The sequence below is a fragment of the Zeus faber genome (assembly GCF_960531495.2).
Source record: "Zeus faber genome assembly, chromosome: 5".
Lineage (NCBI taxonomy): Eukaryota > Metazoa > Chordata > Actinopteri > Zeiformes > Zeidae > Zeus > Zeus faber.
The window spans coordinates 37,151,377-37,173,102 of NC_137192.1; the positions used below are offsets into that span (position 1 = coordinate 37,151,377).

The window sequence follows — 21,726 nt, forward strand, 5'->3', positions numbered from 1 at the left end:
TTCATCCTTGTCCCTCCCAATGAAAACCTCCACATCCTCAATTCTTCCACCTCCACTTCATCCACCTGCCTTTTTGTCAGTGCCACCGCCTCTATACCCTACAACATGGCTGCACTCACTACCGACCTTTACACCTTCCCCTTCACTTCACTCTGGCTGGAACCTTCTGTCACAGATCACTCCGGACACTCTTCTCCACCCGCTCCACCCTGCCTGTACTCTCTTTTCCACCCACTCCACCCTGCCTGTACTCTCATCTTAACCTCTCTCCTGCACTCTCCGCTGCTTTGGATGGTCGACCCCAAGTACTTGAACTCATCCGCCTTCTCCACCTCCACTCCTTGCATTCTCAGCTTTTCTCCGCCCTCCCTCCCATTCAGGCACATGTATTGTGTCTTACTCCTGCTCCTTTCATTCCTCTTCTCTCTAATGCATGCCTCCACTTATCCTCCACTCCTCCACCTGCTCCCTACTCTCGCTACAGATCACAATGTCATCCGTGAACTTCATAGTCCACAGAGACTCCTGCCTGATCTCATCTGTTAACCTGTCCATCACCACTGCAACAAGAAAGGCCTCAGAGCTGATCCTTGATGCAGTCCCACCTCCACTTTGATGCCTTGGTCACGCCTACTGCACACCTTACTACTGTCTGACTGCCCTCATACATATCCTGTACCACTCTTACCTACTTCTCTGCCATCCCCGACTTCCTCATGCAATACCACACCTCTCTCAGCACCCTATCATATGCTTTCTCTAAATCCACAAAGATGCAGTGCAACTCCCTCTGGCCTTCCCTGTACTTTTCCATCAGCGTTCTTAAAGCAAACATGTCATCTGTAGTACTCTTTACTGGCATGAAACCATACTGCTGCTCGCTGATCCCCACCTCTCCTCTTAACCTAGCCTCCACTAGCCTTTCCCATAGCTTCATGCTGTGGCTGATCACCTTTATTCCCCTGTAGTTACTACAGCTCTGTACGTCTCCCTTACTCTTGAAGATGGTACCAGTACACTTCTTCTCCACTCCTCCGGCATCCTCTCCCTTTCCAGGATGGTGTTAAACAGTCTGGTTAGGAACGCCACTGCCATCTCACCGGGGCTCATCTGGACCAACTGCCTTTCCACTCTTTTTAGATAGACTCAGTTTTAGATAGAGAAAAAAATCCATACCTGGTTATTGTTTTTCTGACACTGCCAACGTAGATCTATCTAGGGCCAACTCAACCTACCTGTAGGGATCAGTGCTTTCCTGTAGTTGCGCCCTACAGATGTCTTTGTAACACAGGATGGCAACATGTCCTGTCTCATGTCTCATGTCCTGAGACATGATGAAGGTGGTGTGAGGAAGAAGAGTTCTACATCCTGAGACATGATGAAGGTGGTGTGAGGAAGAAGAGTTCTACATCCTGAGACATGATGAAGGTGGTGTGAGGAAGAAGAGCTCTACCTCCTGAGACATGATGAAGGTGGTGTGAGGAAGAAGAGTGCTACATCCTGAGACATGATGAAGGTGGTGTGAGAAAGAAGAGGTCTACATCCTGAGACATGATGAAGGTGGTGTGAGGAAGAATAGTTCTACATCCTGAGACATGATGAAGGTGGTGTGAGGAAGAAGAGTTCTACATCTTGGGACATGATGAAGGTGGTGTGAGGAAGAAGAGTTCTACATCCTGAGACATGATGAAGGTGGTGTGAGGAAGAAGAGCTCTACCTCCTGAGACATGATGAAGGTGGTGTGAGGAAGAAGAGTGCTACATCCTGAGACATGATGAAGGTGGTGTGAGAAAGAAGAGGTCTACATCCTGAGATATGATGAAGGTGGTGTGAGGAAGAAGAGTTCTACCTCCTGAGACATGATGAAGGTGGTGTGAGGAAGAAGAGTTCTACATCCCGAGACATGATGAAGGTGGTGTGAGGAAGAAGAGTACTACATCCTGGGACATGATGAGGGTGGTGTGAGGAAGAAGAGTTCTACATCCCGAGACATGATGAAGGTGGTGTGAGGAAGAAGAGTACTACATCCTGGGACATGATGAGGGTGGTGTGAGGAAGAAGAGTTCTACATCCTGAGACATGATGAAGGTGGTGTGAGGAAGAAGAGTTCTACACCCTGAGACATGAAGGTGGTGTGAGGAAGAAGAGTTCTACCTCCTGAGACATGATGAGGGTGGTGTGAGGAAGAAGAGTTCTACATCCCGAGACATGATGAAGGTGGTGTGAGGAAGAAGAGTACTACATCCCGAGACATGATGAAGGTGGTGTGAGGAAGAAGAGTTCTACATCCTGGGACATGATGAGGGTGGTGTGAGGAAGAAGAGTTCTACATCCTGGGACATGATGAAGGTGGTGTCGGGGTACTGGGATCAGTCAAGATTCAAGATTCAAGATTCAAGATTTTTATTTGTCACATACATATACATACTTCCATACATATATGCAGTGAAATGTAATGCAACGCACCCGGTGATAGCACACAAGAAGTCCTAGGAAAAAGTACAAAAATAAAATAAAATAAAAAGTAGAAAATTCCTTTCTAATAGACCGACTAACTGACTCCTAAAACGTAATACAGTAAGTGGAATACTTATAGAATAAGATAAAAAATATATAGAATAAAATACAATAAAAATAAATTGAATTGAATCTGAGGGGATACAGGGTTTATTCTGGGATATGATGGATGAGCAGGGATAGTAGGGTTAAGGTGGAGAAGCATGAAGGATAAATAGAGTTTTGGGCTCCAACCTCCGAAGCAGAAGGTGGTGCTAGTGCACCACTGAACTGGACGCAGAAGAAGTAAAGCTGCCACTCAACCCCCCCCCTTGTGACGCAGCCCCTCTACGTCATGAAGGGGCGGAGCTAACGATCATAACACGGAAGTGATGCGGCACGGTGAGCACGCGGTGAGTTCTACTGTGAATATAACATCATATGATATAATATATCTGTACTATAATATATCTAAAATATAATATCACATATCTATTATACAATATGTATAATACAAAGACATTCTTTAGTCTTACAGTCTAGTTCACTTTAATACAAATAAACATATAAATAAAATGACCAAATTCAGTTAAAGGATTAAAATCACTGCGCTCGGGTTTTATTCTGGACGAAGAGATAGACAGACAGATCGAGACATACAGACAGATAGAGCGACAGAGAGACGGAGATGCAGACAGACAGACAGAGAGGGACGGAGAGGCAGACAGATAGAGAGGCAGACAGATGACAGGACCCAAACTTGAGCACTGGGAGCTGAGCGCTGGCGGCGGCCATCTTGTTTCAGAGCAGCAAGATGCTGAGCGACACTGAGACTGAGGAGATGCTCCACTTCCTGTCACATGACACCAGAGCCGACGTGAAAGGAAGAGCGACAGGTTACATCCTGGGACTGTCTGGAGACAGGTCTGTCTGCCTGTCTGTCTGTCTGTCTCTAGACGGACAAACAGACAGTACTATTGTACCGGCAGCTGTCACCGTGGTGATAAAGCTGCTCTGTGTTTCCTCAGGGAGGGGTTGCACTTCCTGCGTTCCAGACCTGACTTCCTGTCGGCCGTGGTCGCTCTAACCTCTGACCCCTCGGTCGCCATAGCCAAGGATTGTTACTGCACCTTGATCAACCTGTCAGCTGACGAGACGCTGCACCAGGTGTGTGTGTCACTGTGTGTGTCACTGTGTGTTACTGTGTGTGTTACTGTGTGTTACTGTGTGTGTCACTGTGTGTTACTGTGTGTGTTACTGTGTGTTACTGTGTGTGTCACTGTGTGTTACTGTGTGTGTTACTGTGTGTTACTGTGTGTGTCACTGTGTGTTCCTGTGTGTTACTGTGTGTGTTACTGTGTGTTACTGTGTGTGTTACTGTGTGTGTTACTGTGTGTGTCACTGTGTGTTACTGTGTGTGTTACTGTGTGTTACTGTGTGTGTCACTGTGTGTTACTGTGTGTGTTACTGTGTGTTACTGTGTGTGTCACTGTGTGTTCCTGTGTGTTACTGTGTGTGTTACTGTGTGTTACTGTGTGTGTTACTGTGTGTTACTGTGTGTTACTGTGTGTGTTACTGTGTGTTACTGTGTGTGTTACTGTGTGTTACTGTGTGTTACTGTGTGTGTTACTGTGTGTTACTGTGTGTGTTACTGTGTGTTACTGTGTGTTACTGTGTGTGTTACTGTGTGTGTTACTGTGTGTGTCACTGTGTGTTACTGTGTGTTACTGTGTGTGTCACTGTGTGTGTTACTGTGTGTGTCACTGTGTGTGTTACTGTGTGTTACTGTGTGTTACTGTGTGTTACTGTGTGTGTTACTGTGTGTTACTGTGTGTGTTACTGTGTGTTACTGTGTGTGTCACTGTGTGTTACTGTGTGTTACTGTGTGTGTTACTGTGTGTGTTACTGTGTGTGTGTCACTGTGTGTTACTGTGTGTTACTGTGTGTGTCACTGTGTGTGTTACTGTGTGTGTCACTGTGTGTTACTGTGTGTTACTGTGTGTGTCACTGTGTGTGTTACTGTGTGTGTCACTGTGTGTGTGACTGTGTGTGTGTCACTGTGTGTGTTACTGTGTGTGTCACTGTGTGTGTTACTGTGTGTTACTGTGTGTGTCACTGTGTGTGTCACTGTGTGTGTCACTGTGTGTGTTACTTTGTGTGACTGTGTGTGTGTCACTGTGTGTGTTACTGTGTGTTACTGTGTGTGTTACTGTGTGTTACTGTGTGTGTCACTGTGTGTTACTGTGTGTGTCACTGTGTGTGTCACTGTGTGTTACTGTGTGTGTTACTTTGTGTGACTGTGTGTGTGTCACTGTGTGTGTTACTTTGTGTGACTGTGTGTGTGTCACTGTGTGTGTTACTGTGTGTGACTGTGTGTGTGTCACTGTGTGTGTTACTTTGTGTGACTGTGTGTGTGTCACTGTGTGTGTCACTGTGTGTGTTACTGTGTGTGTCACTGTGTGTGTCACTGTGTGTTCCTGTGTGTGTTACTGTGTGTGTTACTGTGTGTTACTGTGTGTGTCACTGTGTGTTACTGTGTGTGTTACAGTGTGTGTTACAGTGTGTGTTACTGTGTGTGTCACTGTGTGTGTCACTGTGTGTTACTGTGTGTGTCACTGTGTGTTACTGTGTGTGTCACTGTGTGTTACTGTGTGTTACTGTGTGTGTCACTGTGTGTTACAGTGTGTGTTACAGTGTGTGTTACTGTGTGTGTTACTGTGTGTGTCACTGTGTGTGTCACTGTGTGTTACTGCGTGTGTCACTGTGTGTCACTGTGTGTTACTGTGTGTGTCACTGTGTGTCACTGTGTGTGTCACTGTGTGTTACTGTGTGTTACTGTGTGTTACTGTGTGTGTTACTGTGTGTGTCACTGTGTGTGTCACTGTGTGTGTCACTGTGTGTGTCACTGTGTGTTCCTGTGTGTGTTACAGTGTGTGTTACAGTGTGTGTTACTGTGTGTGTCACTGTGTGTGTCACTGTGTGTTACTGTGTGTGTCACTGTGTGTTACTGTGTGTGTCACTGTGTGTTACTGTGTGTGTCACTGTGTGTTAATGTGTGTGTCACTGTGTGTTACTGTGTGTGTTACTGTGTGTGTCACTGTGTGTTCCTGTGTGTGTTACGGTGTGTGTTAGTGTGTGTGTCACTGTGTGTGTCACTGTGTGTTACTGTGTGTGTCACTGTGTGTGTTACTGTGTGTTACTGTGTGTGTCACTGTGTGTGTTACTTTGTGTGACTGTGTGTGTGTCACTGTGTGTGTTACTGTGTGTGTCACTGTGTGTGTTACTTTGTGTGACTGTGTGTGTGTCACTGTGTGTGTCACTGTGTGTTACTGTGTGTGTTACTGTGTGTTACTGTGTGTGTCACTGTGTGTTACTGTGTGTGTCACTGTGTGTGTCACTGTGTGTTCCTGTGTGTGTTACAGTGTGTGTTACAGTGTGTGTTACTGTGTGTGTCACTGTGTGTGTCACTGTGTGTTACTGTGTGTGTCACTGTGTGTTACTGTGTGTGTTACTGTGTGTTACTGTGTGTGTTACAGTGTGTTACTGTGTGTTACTTTGTGTTACTGTGTGTATCACTGTGTGTGACTGTGTGTGTGTGTGTGTGTCACTGTGTGTTACTTTGTGTGTGTGTGTGTTACTGTGTGTGTTACTGTGTGTGTTACTGTGTGTGTCACTGTGTGTTACTTTGTGTGTGTGTGTGTTCCTGTGTGTGTTCCTGTGTGTGTTACAGTGTGTGTTACTGTGTGTGTTACTGTGTGTGTCACTGTGTGTTACTGTGTGTGTCACTGTGTGTTACTGTGTGTGTCACTGTGTGTTACTGTGTGTTACTGTGTGTTACTGTGTGTTACTGTGTGTGTCACTGTGTGTTACTGTGTGTGTCACTGTTTGTTCCTGTGTGTGTTACAGTGTGTGTTACAGTGTGTGTTACTGTGTGTGTCACTGTGTGTGTCACTGTGTGTTACTGTGTGTGTCACTGTGTGTTACTGTGTGTGTCACTGTGTGTTACTGTGTGTTACTGTGTGTGTCACTGTGTGTTACTGTGTGTGTCACTGTGTGTGTCACTGTGTGTGTCACTGTGTGTGTCACTGTGTGTGTCACTGTGTGTTACTGTGTGTGTCACTGTGTGTTACTGTGTGTGTTACTGTGTGTTACTGTGTGTGTTACAGTGTGTTACTGTGTGTGTCACTGTGTGTTACTGTGTGTATTACTGTGTGTGACTGTGTGTGTGTGTGTGTGTGTCACTGTGTGTTACTTTGTGTGTGTGTGTGTTACTGTGTGTGTTACTGTGTGTGTTACTGTGTGTGTTACTGTGTGTGTCACTGTGTGTTACTGTGTGTGTTACTGTGTGTTACTGTGTGTGTGTCACTGTGTGTTCCTGTGTGTGTTACAGTGTGTGTTACAGTGTGTGTTACTGTGTGTGTCACTGTGTGTGTCACTGTGTGTTACTGTGTGTGTCACTGTGTGTGTCACTGTGTGTTACTGTGTGTGTCACTGTGTGTTACTGTGTGTGTTACTGTGTGTTACTGTGTGTGTTACAGTGTGTTACTGTGTGTTACTTTGTGTTACTGTGTGTATTACTGTGTGTGACTGTGTGTGTGTGTGTCACTGTGTGTTACTTTGTGTGTGTGTGTGTTACTGTGTGTGTTACTGTGTGTGTTACTGTGTGTGTCACTGTGTGTTACTGTGTGTGTTACTGTGTGTTACTGTGTGTGTGTCACTGTGTGTTCCTGTGTGTGTTACAGTGTGTGTTACAGTGTGTGTTACTGTGTGTGTCACTGTGTGTGTCACTGTGTGTTACTGTGTGTGTCACTGTGTGTGTCACTGTGTGTTACTGTGTGTGTTACTGTGCGTTACTGTGTGTTACTTTGTGTGTGTGTGTCACTGTGTGTTACTGTGTGTGTCACTGTGTGTTACTGTGTGTTACTTTGTGTGTGTGTGTCACTGTGTGTTACTGTGTGTGTCACTGTGTGTGTTACTGTGTGTTACTGTGTGTGTTACAGTGTGTTACTGTGTGTGTGTGTGTGTGTGTGTCACTGTGTGTTACTTTGTGTGTGTGTTACTGTGTGTGTTACTGTGTGTCACTTTGTGTTACTGTGTGTGTTACTGTGTGTGTTATTGTGTGTTACTGTGTGTCACTGTGTGTTACTGTGTGTTACTTTGTATTACTGTGTGTGTTACTGTGTGTGCCTGTGTGTGTTACTTTGTGTGTGTGTGTTACTGTGTGTGTTACTGTGTGTCACTTTGTGTTACTGTGTGTGTTACTGTGTGTGTTACTGTGTGTTATTGTGTGTTACTGTGTGTTACCTTGTATTACCTTGTGTCTTACTGTGTGTGTTACTGTGTGTTACTGTGTGTGTTACTGTGTGTCACTGTGTGTTACTTTGTGTTACTGTGTGTTACTTTGTGTTACTGTGTGTTACTTTGTGTTACTGTGTGTGTTACTGTGTGTCACTGTGTGTTACTTTGTGTTACTGTGTGTGTTACTGTGTGTGTGTATCACTGTGTTCGCTTCCTCCTCTCCAGGTGTTGCTGAATGGAACAGACGTCCTCCTCCTGCTCCTTAGGAACCTCCTGGATCCTTTCTTCTTCTTCTCAGATCAGATTTGTTCCATTCTTGCAAATTTGACTCGACACAAGAAAAGCTGCAGCAAGGTTTTCAAGGTCAATCTATGAATCAATACTTCATCAATACATCATCAATACATCATCAATACATCATTAGTACATCATCAATACTTCATCAATACATCAATACATCATCAATACTTCAACACTTCGACAACGACAAGGAGTCTTTACTAACAAGTCCTTGCTAATGAGTCATTATAAACAAGTTGTTATTAATTAGTTGTTACTAATGAGTTGTTGCTAACGAGTTGTTACTAACGAGTTGTTACTAATGAGTTGTTGCTAACGAGTTGTTACTAACGAGTTGTTACTAACAAGTTGTTGCTAACAAGTCGTTATCAATGAGTCGTTACTAACAAGTCATTACTAATGATTCGTTGCTAACAAGTCATTATTAATGAGTTGTTACTAACAAGTCATTACTATAGAGTCATTACTACCGAGTTGTTGCTGACTAATTGTTGCTAAGGAGTCGTTGCTAAGGAGTCGTCGTTAAGGAGTTGTTTCTAATGAGTGTTGCGAACAAGTCATTGATAATGAGTCGTTACTAAGCAGTCTCTTCTAATGAGTCGTTGCTGAGGAGTTACTCAAAGTCTTTAAACTGAAGCTTTTGTTCGACCCCTTCCATTTGTCTCGGCTGGTCTCCATGGTTACTGGGTGGTTACTTCCTGTTTCCTGTGGCAGGTAATCGAGGAACAGGAAGTGGGGTTGGCTCGCTTGGTGGATATCTTCTGCACGGAGGGCTACAACAAGAAGGCCAACCTCCACTACCTGGGACCCCTGCTGTCCAACCTGACGCAGCTGCCAGAGACCCGACACTACATCCTGGACAGGGACAGGTGAGTGCTCCACCCGCACCACCCACACCAAAGGGTGACTGGTTTATAACTAGTATGACTACTTATAAACAAGTATGAGTAGTTTATCAGAATCAGAAAAACTTTAATAATAATCCCAGGGGGAAAATTACTTAAAAATTACTTATAACTAGTATGACTAGATTATGACTAGTATGACTAGTTCATAAGTAGTATGTCTAGTGGTATAACTAGTATTAGTAGTTTATAACTAGTATGTCTAGTTTATAGCTATTATATCTCGTTTATTACTAGTATGTCTAGTTTATAACTAGTATGTCTAGTTTATAAATAGTACATCTAGTTTATAACAAGTGCGTCTATGTGGTGTGTGGTTGGTGTAATGAGCAGCAGGTTAAAACCTCCATCCCCACACTCAGCCAGTCAGGATAGAAGCCCTGTCATGACATGTTCCATCTGCTCCTGGCTTGTTCCAGCTAGCCTCCTCTTACAATAAACTGCTCCTGGCTTGTTCCAGCTAGCCTCCTCTCTACAATATACTGCTCCTGGCTTGTTCCAGCTAGCTTCCTCTCTACAATAAACTGCTCCTGGCTTGTTCCAGCTAGCCTCCTCTCTACAATATACTGCTCCTGGCTTGTTCCAGCTAGCCTCCTCTCTACAATAAACTGCTCCTGGCTTGTTCCAGCTAGCCTCCTCTCTACAATAAACTGCTCCTGGCTTGTTCCAGCTAGCCTCCTCTCTACAATAAACTGCTCCTGGCTTGTTCCAGCTAGCCTCCTCTCTACAATAAACTGCTCCTGGCTTGTTCCAGCTAGCCTCCTCTCTACAATAAACTGCTCCTGGCTTGTTCCAGCTAGCCTCCTCTCTACAATAAACTGCTCCTGGCTTGTTCCAGCTAGCCTCCTCTCTACAATAAACTGCTCCTGGCTTGTTCCAGCTAGCCTCCTCTCTACAATATACTGCTCCTGGCTTGTTCCAGCTAGCCTCCTCTCTACAATAAACTGCTCCTGGCTTGTTCCAGCTAGCCTCCTCTCTACATTAAACTGCTCCTGGCTTGTTCCAGCTAGCTTCCTCTCTACATTAAACTGCTCCTGGCTTGTTCCAGCTACCCTCCTCTCTACAATATACTGCTCCTGGCTTGTTCCAGCTAGCCTCCTCTCTACATTAAACTGCTCCTGGCTTGTTCCAGCGAGCCTCCTCTCTACAATAAACTGCTCCTGGCTTGTTCCAGCTAGCCTCCTCTCTACAATAAACTGCTCCTGGCTTGTTCCAGCTAGCCTCCTCTCTACATTAAACTGCTCCTGGCTTGTTCCAGCTAGCCTCCTCTCTACAATAAACTGCTCCTGGCTTGTTCCAGCTAGCCTCCTCTCTACAATAAACTGCTCCTGGCTTGTTCCAGCTAGCCTCCTCTCTACAATAAACTGCTCCTGGCTTGTTCCAGCTAGCCTCCTCTCTACAATAAACTGCTCCTGGCTTGTTCCAGCTAGCCTCCTCTCTACAATAAACTGCTCCTGGCTTGTTCCAGCTAGCCTCCTCTCTACAATAAACTGCTCCTGGCTTGTTCCAGCTAGCCTCCTCTCTACAATAAACTGCTCCTGGCTTGTTCCAGCTAGCCTCCTCTCTACAATAAACTGCTCCTGGCTTGTTCCAGCTAGCTTCCTCTCTACATTAAACTGCTCCTGGCTTGTTCCAGCTAGCTTCCTCTCTACATTAAACTGCTCCTGGCTGCTCCTCTGCTCCTGGCTTGTTCCAGCTAGCCTCCTCTCTACAATAAACTGCTCCTGGCTTGTTCTAGCTAGCCTCCTCTCTACAATAAACTGCTCCTGGCTTGTTCCAGCTAGCTTCCTCTCTACAATAATCTGCTCCTGGCTTGTTCCAGCTAGCTTCCTCTCTACAATAATCTGCTCCTGGCTTGTTCCAGCTAGCTTCCTCTCTACAATAAACTGCTCCTGGCTTGTTCCAGCTAGCCTCCTCTCTACAATAAACTGCTCCTGGCTTGTTCCAGCTAGCCTCCTCTCTACAATAAACTGCTCCTGGCTTGTTCCAGCTAGCCTCCTCTCTACAATAAACTGCTCCTGGCTTGTTCCAGCTAGCCTCCTCTCTACAATAAACTGCTCCTGGCTTGTTCCAGCTAGCCTCCTCTCTACAATAAACTGCTCCTGGCTTGTTCCAGCTAGCCTCATCTCTACAATAAACTGCTCCTGGCTTGTTCCAGCTAGCCTCCTCTCTACAATAAACTGCTCCTGGCTTGTTCCAGCTAGCCTCCTCTCTACAATAAACTGCTCCTGGCTTGTTCCAGCTAGCCTCCTCTCTACAATAAACTGCTCCTGGCTTGTTCCAGCTAGCCTCCTCTCTACAATAATCTGCTCCTGGCTTGTTCCAGCTAGCTTCCTCTCTACAATAAACTGCTCCTGGCTTGTTCCAGCTAGCCTCCTCGCTACAATAATCTGCTCCTGGCTTGTTCCAGCTAGCCTCCTCTCTACAATAAACTGCTCCTGGCTTGTTCCAGCTAGCCTCCTCTCTACAATAAACTGCTCCTGGCCTGTTCCAGCTAGCTTCCTCTCTACAATAATCTGCTCCTGGCTTGTTCCAGCTAGCTTCCTCTCTACAATAATCTGCTCCTGGCTTGTTCCAGCTAGCTTCCTCTCTACAATAAACTGCTCCTGGCTTGTTCCAGCTAGCCTCCTCGCTACAATAATCTGCTACTGGCTTGTTCCAGCTAGCCTCCTCTCTACAATAATCTGCTCCTGGCTTGTTCCAGCTAGCTTCCTCTCTACAATAATCTGCTCCTGGCTTGTTCCAGCTAGCTTCCTCTCTACAATAATCTGCTCCTGGCTTGTTCCAGCTAGCTTCCTCTCGACAATATACTGCTCCTGGCTTGTTCCAGCTAGCTTCCTCTCTACAATAAACTGCTCCTGGCTTGTTCCAGCTAGCCTCCTCTTACAATAAACTGCTCCTGGCTTGTTCCAGCTAGCCTCCTCTCTACAATAAACTGCTCCTGGCTTGTTCCAGCTAGCTTCCTCTCTACAATAACCTGCTCCTGGCTTGTTCCAGCTAGCCTCCTCTCTACAATAAACTGCTCCTGGCTTGTTCCAGCTAGCCTCCTCTCTACAATAAACTGCTCCTGGCTTGTTCCAGCTAGCCTCCTCTCTACAATAAACTGCTCCTGGCTTGTTCCAGCTAGCCTCCTTTCTACAATAAACTGCTCCTGGCTTGTTCCACCTAGCCTCCTCTCTACATTAAACTGCTCCTGGCTTGTTCCAGCTAGCCTCCTCTCTACAATAAACTGCTCCTGGCTTGTTCTAGCTAGCCTCCTCTCTACAATAAACTGCTCCTGGCTTGTTCCAGCTAGCCTCCTCTCTACAATAAACTGCTCCTGGCTTGTTCCAGCTAGCCTCCTTTCTACAATAAACTGCTCCTGGCTTGTTCCACCTAGCCTCCTCTCTACATTAAACTGCTCCTGGCTTGTTCCAGCTAGCCTCCTCTCTACAATAAATTGCTCCTGGCTTGTTCTAGCTAGCCTCCTCTCTACAATAAACTGCTCCTGGCTTGTTCCAGCTAGCCTCCTCTCTACATTAAACCGATCTGGCTTGTTCCAGCTAGCCTCCTCTCTACATTAAACCGATCTGGCTTGTTCCAGCTAGCCTCCTCTCTACATTAAACCGATCTGGCTTGTTCCAGCTAGCCTCCTCTCTACATTAAACCGATCTGGCTTGTTCCAGCTAGCCTCCTCCAGCCTCCTGGTAGGCACTATGATAGTTCCTTCTACCACAGGCCACCCCACGTCAGGTATGAGCGTCAGGTGTGGCTGCTCAAACCGTCCCATCCACACACCACAGTCTCGTTGTATTGTATGTAACTAGTATGAATAGTTGTATAACTAGTATGACTAGTTGTACAGAGCGTGTGTGTGTGTGTGTGTGTGTGTGTGTGTGTGTGTGTGTGTGTGTGTGTGTGTGTGTGTGTGTAGGTGTGTGATCCAGAGGCTCCTCCCCTATACCAGCTACCACGCCTCCACCACCAGGAGGGGTGGAGTCATCGGCACGCTGCGCAACTGCTGCTTCGACTACAGTAACACACACGCACTAAACCTAGGATGTCTGCGGAGATGCTGCAGGGGATCCAGCATTTTTCTAATTAAAAAAATATTCTTGTTAAAACATTTTTTTTTAATAAATGTATTTTAGACAAAAAATTATATTGACGATGGGGCTTCCCCACCAAGCAGATTGAATGGGGGCGAGGCTTCCCCGGCAGTTTTGATGGGAGGGGGCGGAGCTTTCCCAGCAGCATGGACGGGCAGGGCTTCCATTTATTATTTAGAAGTAAAGAGAACTTCGAAAATAAAACTACATAGCAACAGAGTTGAATCGTTTTCGGCAAAGTGTTATTGATAAGGTGTTATCGATAAGTTGTTATTGATAAAGTCATTGATGAGGTGTTATTGATGAGGTGTTATTGATATAGTGTTATTGATGAGGTGTTATTGATGAGGTGTTATTGATGAGATGTTATTGATATAGTGTTATTGATGAGGTGTTATTGATAAGGTTTTATTGATAAAGTCATATGATAAGGTGTCATTGATGAGGTGTTATTGATATAGTGTTATTGATGAGGTGTTATTGATAAGGTGTTATTGATTAGGTGTTATTGATAAAGTCATTGATAAGGTGTTATTGATGAGGTGTTATTGATGAGGTGTTATTGATAAGGTGTTATTGATGAGGTGTTATTGATGAGGTGTTATTGATATAGTGTTATTGATGAGGTGTTATTGATATAGTGTTATTGATGAGGTGTTATTGATAAGGTTTTATTGATAAGGTGTTATTGATACATTCTGATCTAGCGGGTTTTCTGTCCACCAGGGGTCTGTGGGCTGGAAGTGGGTGAGGACCCCTGGATTAAACCACACCCACACTAACAGGAGCTCCACCTTGTTTCTTGTCGTCTTTCCCCGTTCTCTCCCATCAGGCAGCCATGAGTGGTTGCTAGGTGACCAGGTGGACATCCTGCCCTTCCTGCTGCTGCCGCTGGCCGGCCCCGAACCGCTGACTGAGGCGGAGAATGACGGTTGGTGTTATCAATATTTCACACATACTGATACGGTAATATAATAATAGTAATAATATTTACATTTATTTATGGCCATGCAAAGAAATAAGTATCAATATTACACTCTCAAATCAATCACTCAATTTTAAACTTCCTGTGACACTCTCTAGACGGTTGCTAAGCAACAGCTTTCAGGGAAATGTGCCTAATGTGTCACATGGCGTGTAGGACCTCCTGTCTAATGTGTCACATGGCTTATAGGACTTCCTGTTGACCTGCAGTATCTTCCTGACGACAAGGAGAGAGAAGAGGATCCTGACATCAGGAAGATGCTTCTGGAAGCATTGTTCCTGGTAAGAGAGAAAACAACTTTAAACCTGTACCTGTATTAATAATACAGGTACATCTCATAAAATTAGAATATCATGAAAAAGTTCAATATTTTTTGTCACTCATTTCAGAAAGTGAAACACACATACAGTGGTACCTTGCTTTATGAGCGCACTAACATACGAGTTTTCGAGTTCGGAGCCGTCGTTCCATCGATGTTTTGTATTGTTATTTGAGCAGAAAGGTGAGTTCGAGGAGCGAGCGCCAGGTGCCGCCGCTGGGGGGCGTGGCCAGCGAATGCAGCCACGCCACGCATCTCACTGCTTCACTTCACGTGGTGACCTGAGCGTGGAAGCTTCTCTTTTGTGTTTTGTGCTTTTTGTGCAGTTATTTTGCCATTTTTTTTTTTCGAACCATGGGTCAGAAAAAAGTAAGTTCTGAGAAGAAGAAGATTGACTTAAAGCATGACATCATAGAAACACATGAGCGAGGTGTGCGCGTGATGGAATTGGCGAGGCAGTACGAGCGTAGTACTTCTACCATATGTACCATCCTGAAGCAGAAGGAGGCGAAAAAAGGGTACTATGCCAGCCAAGGGCGTAGAAATAATGTCTAAGCTGTGGACCGCCGTCCATGAAAAGATGGAGAATCTGCTGTGGGTGTGGTTGACGGAGCGGCAGCTCGCAGGAGATACAGTGGGGCAAAAAAGTATTTAGTCAGCCACCAATTGTGCAAATTCTCCCACTTAAAAAGATGAGAGAGGCCTGTTATTTTCATCATAGGTTCACCTCAACTATGAGAGACAAAATGAGAAAAAAAAAATCCAGAAAATCACATTGTCTGATTTTTAAAGAATTTATTTGCAAATTATGGTGGAAAATAATGACAGAGGTCAAACGTTTTCTGTAAGTCTTCACAAGGTTTTCACACACTGTTGCTGGTATTTTGGCCCATTCCTCCATGCAGATCCCCTCTAGAGCAGTGATGTTTTGGGGCTGTCGCTGGGCAACACAGACTTTCAACTCCCTCCAAAGATTTTCTATGGGGTTGAGATCTGGAGACTGGCTAGGCCACTCCAGGACCTTGAAATGCTTCTTACGCAGCCACTCCTACGTTGCCCGGGCGGTGTGTTTGGGATCATTGTCATGCTGAAAGACCCAGCCACATTTCATCTTCAATGCCCTTGCTGATGGAAGGAGGTTTTCACTCAAAATCTCACGATACATGGCCCCATTCATTCTTTCCTTTACACGGATCAGTCGTCCTGGTCCCTTTGCAGAAAAACAGCCCCAAAGCATGATGTTTCCACCCCCATGCTTCACAGTAGGTATGGAGTTCTTTGGATGCAACTCAGCTTTCTTTCTCCTCCAAACACGACAAGTTGAGTTTTTACCAAAAAGTTCTATTTTGGTTTCATCTGACCATATGACATTCTCCCAATCCTCTTCTGGATCATCCGAATGCTCTCTAGCAAACTTCAGACGGGCCTGGACATGTACTGGCTTAAGCAGGGGGACACGTCTGGCACTGCAGGATTTGAGTCCCTGGCGGCGTAGTGTGTTACTGATGGTAGCCTTTGTTACTTTGGTCCCAGCTCTCTGCAGGTCATTCACTAGGTCCCCCCATGTGGTTCTGGGATGTTTGCTCACCGTTCTTGTGATCATTTTGACCCCACGGGGTGAGATCTTGCGTGGAGCCCCAGATCGAGGGAGATTATCAGTGGTCTTGTATGTCTTCCATTTTCTAATAATTGCTCCCACAGTTGATTTCTTCACAACAAGCTGCTTACCTATTGCAGATTCAGTCTTCCCAGCCTGGTGCAGGTCTACAATTTTGTTTCTGGTGTCCTTTGACAGCTCTTTGGTCTTGGCCATAGTGGAGTTTGGAGTGTGACTGTTTGAGGTTGTGGACAGGTGTCTTTTATACTGATAACGAGTTCAAACAGGTGCCATTAATACAGGTAACGAGTGGAGGACAGAGGAGCCTCTTAAAGAAAAAGTTACAGGTCTGTGAAAGCCAGAAATCTTGCTTGTTTGTAGGTGACCAAATACTTATTTTACCGAGGAAGTTACCAATTAATTCATTAAAAATCCTACAATGTGATTTCCTTGATTCTTTCCCCCCATTCTGTCTCTCATAGTCCAAGTGTACCTATGATGAAAATAACAGGCCTCTCTCATCTTTTTAACTGGGAGAACTTGCGCAATTGATGGCTGACTAAATACTTTTTTGCCCCACTGTAGCGTGACGGAGGGTATCATCTGCGAGAAGGCAAAAATGATCTACACATTCTCTTAGTGTGTTTTATTATGTTTTTATACAATATCTGTTATTTAAAAATTCATTTTTCTTATTTAAAAACACGTAACAAAAACAAATTGGGTGTTTATTTGGTGCTGGAACGGATTAAAGGCATTTCAATAAATTTCAATGGGGAAAATTGATTTGCTATACGAGCAGATTGAATTATGAGCTCTGTCACGGAACCAATTAAACTCCTAAGTCAAAGTACCACTGTATTATATAGATTCATTACACATAGAGTCAAATATTTCAAGCCTTTATTTCTTGAAATGTTGATGATTGTGGCTTTAGATAATGAAAAGCCAAAATGATGTGTCTCAGAAAATGAGAATATTACATAAGATCAATAAAAAAGGATATTTTGAACAGAAATTGATAATTATGTTCATTTCTATGCACTCAGTACTTGGTTGTGCCTCCTTCTGCTTGAATGACTGCAAGGAGGCGGCGTGGCGTGGAGGCCATCAGCCTGTGGCACTGCTCAGGTGTCATGGAGCCCAGGTTGCTTTGAGAGCAGCCTTCAGGTTATCTGCGTTGTTGGGTCTGGTGTCTCTCATCTTCCTCTTGACGATACTCCATATATTCTCTATGGGCTTCAGATCAGGCCAGTTTGCTGGTCAGTCAACACAGTGACACCACGGTCATCGAACCAGCTTTTGGTACCTTGGGCAGGTGAAAATTAAATCAGCATCTCCATCCAGCTTATCAGCAGTAGGAAGCATGGAGTGCTCTAAAATGTCCTGCTAGATGGCTGTGTTGACTGTGCACTTGAGAAAACACAGTGGAGCAACACCAGCAGATGACATGGCAGCCCAAATCATCACCGGCTGTGGAAACTTCACGCTGGACTTCAAGCCATGTGGATTCTGTGCCTCTCCACTTTTCCTCCAGACTCTGGGACCTTTCCAAATGACTTACAAAATGTACTTTCATCTGAAAAGAGGACGTTGGACCACTGAGCAACAGTCCAGTTCTTGTTCTCCACAGCCCAGGTAAGAGGCTTCTGACGTCGTCTCTGCTTCAGGAGTGGCTTGACACGAGGAACGCCTCATTTGCAGCCCGGGCCTCGGGTCGGTCTGTGTGTCGTGACTCTTGATGCACTGACTCCAGCCTCAGCTCACCGCTTGTCAAGCTCCCCCAAATTCTTGAATGGGTTTTGCTTGACCATCCTCTGGAGGCTGCGGTTATCCCTTTTGCTGGTGCACCTTTTCCTTCCACTCAACTTTCTATGAACATGCTTGGATACAGTGCTCAGTGAACAAGAAGCTTCTTTAGCAATGACCTTTAGTGGCGCAGCCTCCTCGTGGAGAGCGTCAGTGTCTTCTGGAATCTGTCACGTCAGCAGTCTTCCCCAAGACGGTGTAGCCTCCTGAGCCAGACTGACAGAGCATTTCAAGGCTCAGGAAACCTTTGCAGGTGCTTGATGAGGCACTTTTGCCCTTCTGCTCCACTCCATGACTTTACAATATTGTACTTTTTCCCCAATATTCAAATTTTCAGAGACACAGAATTTTGGCTTTTCATTATCTAAAGCCACAATCATCAAAATTTCAAGAAATAAAGGCTTGAAATATTTTACTCTATGTGTAATGAATCTATATCATATTTGGGTTTCACTTTCTGAAATGAGTGACAAAAAATAGTGAACTTTTTCATGATATTGTAATTTTATGAGATGTATCTGTATACTATCATATACTATAATACATACAATACTAATATACTATAATATACTATAATACTTATTAACTATAATACATATAATACTAATATACTATAATACATATAATACTATTATACTATAATGTGGGGTATAAACAGCTGTTTGTCAGACAGGATAAAACAAGTATCTGGCTAACCAGACCAAACAAAAAAAGCAGACAGGTGGTGCCTGCAGGTGGTGCTGCAGATCAGAGCTCACAGCCTGGAGAGCAGGCAGCGGAGAACCTGCACCCAGAAGCACAGCAACCTGTTGATGCCACGACCATAACCCTTACCCAGTCCAGACAGCTGATACCCACCTGAGGGGGGCGTGGCATCTCATTTTCCTGGAACCATCCGATGCTCTCCTGAAGGAAATCCAAAAGAGACAGATCAACTTGTTTTGGGGAGGATATGACTGGATCAGGCAGTCAGTACTGGAACAGGCCGTCAGTAGTAGACCGGGCCGTCAGAACTGGACCAGGCAGTCAGTACTGGACCAGGCAGTCAGTACTGCACTGATCCGCGGAGGAAGGAGGCCACGGAGCTCTTGACGACCACGTCACAGCTTTTCCTTCCCAGACAACACGACGCTCGATGCAACAGAAAACAAACGAACAAAAGTTTGAAAAGCTGAAAGAGAGTGTGTATAATTATGTAATAATGTATCATCATGTAATAATGTGTAATAAAATAATGTATAATAATGTAATAATGTGTAATAAAATAATGTAATAATGTATAATGTAATGTGTAATAAAATAATGTATAATAACTTATAATAATTTTCACTGTCTCCCTCTCTCTCTGTCTCTCTCTCACTGTCTCCCTCTCTCTGTCTCTGTCTGTCTCTCTCTAGCTGACAGCGACCCCTGATGGCCGCCAGACGATGAGGAACAAGAATGTTTATCCAATCATGAGAGAGTTCCACCGCTGGGAGGCGGAGCCTCAAGTCAGCGCTGCCTGCGAGAAACTGGTTCAGGTACAAAGATGCTTCCTCGGTAGGAGGCAAGGAGACAGGATGCTTCCTCGGTAGGGAGCAAGGAGACAGGATGCTTCCTCGGTAGGGAGCAAGGACACAGGATGCTTCCTCGGTAGGGAGCAAGGAGACAGGATGCTTCCTCGGTAGGAGGCAAGGAGACAGGATGCTTCCTCGGTAGGAGGCAAGGAGACAGGATGCTGCCTCGGTAGGGAGCAAGGAGACAGGAGGCTTCCTCGGTAGGGAGCAAGGAGACAGGATGCTTCCTAAGTAGGGAGCTAGGAGACAGGATGCTTCCTCGGTAGGGAGCAAGGAGACAGGATGCTTCCTCGGTAGGGAGCTGGGAAAAGGGATGCTTCCTAAGTAGGGGGCAAGGAGACAGGATGCTTCCGAAGTAGGGAGCTAGGAGACAGGATGCTTCTTCGGTAGGGAGCAAGGAGACAGGATGCTTCCTCGGTAGGGAGCTAGGAAATGGGATGCTTCCTAGGTAGGAGGCAAGGAGACAGGATGCTTCCTCGGTAGAGAGCTAGGAGACAGGATCCTTCCTCGGTAGGGAGCAAGGAGACAGGATGCTTCCTCGGTAGGAGGCAAGGAGACAGGATGCTTCCTCGGTAGGGAGCTAGGAGACAGGATCCTTCCTCGGTAGGGAGCAAGGAGACAGGATGCTTCCTCAGTAGGGAGCTAGGAAACAGGATCCTTCTTAGGTAGGGAGCTAGGAAACCAGATGCTTCCTAGGTAGGGAGCAAGGAGACAGGATGCTTCCTCGGTAGGAGGCAAGGAGACAGGATGCTTCCTCGGTAAGGAGCAAGGAGACAGGGCGCTTCCTCGGTAGGGAGCAAGGAGACAGGATGCATCCTCGGTAGGAGGCAAGGAGACATGATGCTTTCTCGGTAGGGAGCAAGACAGGATGCTTCCTCGGTAGGAGGCAAGCAGACGGGATGCTTCCTCGGTAGGGAACAAGGAGACAGGATGCTTCCTCGGTAGGAGGCAAGGAGACAGGATGCTTCCTCGGTAGGGAGCAAGGAGACAAGACGCTTCCTCGGTAGGGAGCAAGGAGACAGGATGCTTCCTCGGTAGGAGGCAAGGAGACAGGATGCTTCCTTGGTAGGGAGCTAGGAAATGGAATGCTTCCTAGGTAGGAGGCAAGGAGGCAGGATGCTTCCTCAGTAGGGAGCAAGGAGACAGGATGCTTCCTCTGTAGGGAGCAAGGAGACAGGATGCTTCCTCGGTAGGGAGCAAGGAGACAGGATGCATCCTCGGTAGGAGGCAAGGAGACATGATGCTTTCTCGGTAGGGAGCAAGACAGGATGCTTCCGAGGTAGGAGGCAAGGAGACGGGATGCTTCCTCGGTAGGGAGCAAGGAGACAGGATGCTTCCTCGATAGGAGGCAAGGAGACAGGATGCTTCCTCGGTAGGAGGCAAGGAGACAGGATGCTTCCTCGGTAGGGAGCAAGGAGACAGGATGCTTCCTCGGTAGGGAGCAAGGAGACAGGATGCTTCCTAAAGAGGGAGAAAGGAGACAGTATGCTTCCTAGGTAGGGAGCTAGGAAACAGGATCCTTCTTAGGTAGGGAGCTAGGAAACCAGATTCTTCCCAGGTAGGGAGCAAGGATACAGGATGCTTCCTAGGTAGGTAGCTGGGAGACAGGATGCTTCCTAGGTTGGGAGCTAGGATGCTTCCTAGGTAGGTAATCTTCCTCTCCCGTCTCCCTCGTTCTCTCAGGTTCTGATTGGAGACGAGCCAGAGCGAGGGATGGAGAACCTGATGGAGGTGAATATTCCAGAGGAGGTGGAGGAGAAGCTGAAGCAGGCGGATGCTGAAGAGGAGGAGGAGGAGAGGAGGAGGAAAATGGAAGGATGAAGAGTCATGGAGGAGGAGGAGGAAGGTGTCTGTCTCATTACATTTTTGATTAAGGTTTTTAATATTGATCGGAATCTGAAAAATCCAAATAAAACTTCTTCACAATCTGAAAACGCTCATTATGTCATATATATCACATTTATATGTATACACATGTATGTGTATACAAGTGGAGTCCTCCTGGGTCTTCTTCCATGGAGCCCACTGTCACTCAAAAAGCGAGGGGTGGTGCGATCAGACCCTGACGTACCTTGACTTTGGCGTTCAGCTTGTATCTCTTTGGACGTTGTCCTTGGCTCTTTTTCTACCATTCGAACTATCCTTCTGTTCAATCTGGGGTCGATTTTCCTCTTGTGGCCACGTCCAGGGAGGTTGGCTTCAGTCCCATCGACCTTAAACTTCTCAATAATATTTACAACTGTGGTCCCAGGAACATCAAGTTGCTTAGAGATGCTCTGATAGCCTTTACCTTTAACATGCTTGTCTATCAATTTCTTTCTGATCTCCTCAGACAACGCTCTCCTTTGCTTTCTCTGGTTCATGTTCAGTGTG

General features: G+C 45.7%; 1 protein-coding gene across 3 annotated transcripts; it reads left to right on the forward strand.

The window, feature by feature from the left end:
- Positions 1 to 2,871: 2,871 nt before the first annotated feature.
- On the forward strand, positions 2,872 to 21,267 carry hgh1 (HGH1 homolog). 3 transcript variants are annotated; one of them, XM_080000156.1, is made up of 10 exons: positions 2,872 to 2,909; positions 3,302 to 3,420; positions 3,525 to 3,663; positions 8,020 to 8,157; positions 8,809 to 8,963; positions 12,913 to 13,013; positions 13,920 to 14,018; positions 14,262 to 14,353; positions 19,195 to 19,317; positions 21,037 to 21,267. In XM_080000156.1, the coding sequence occupies exons 1-10, from the start codon at positions 2,889 to 2,891 to the stop codon at positions 21,172 to 21,174; spliced, it is 1,125 nt and encodes a 374-aa protein (XP_079856282.1). In that variant the 5' UTR covers positions 2,872 to 2,888; the 3' UTR covers positions 21,175 to 21,267. The 3 variants fall into 3 exon arrangements, with proteins under 3 accessions (XP_079856282.1, XP_079856284.1, XP_079856283.1); XM_080000158.1 differs by having other exon boundaries at positions 2,876 to 2,909; positions 3,307 to 3,420; XM_080000157.1 differs by having other exon boundaries at positions 2,879 to 2,898.
- Positions 21,268 to 21,726: the final 459 nt, after the last annotated feature.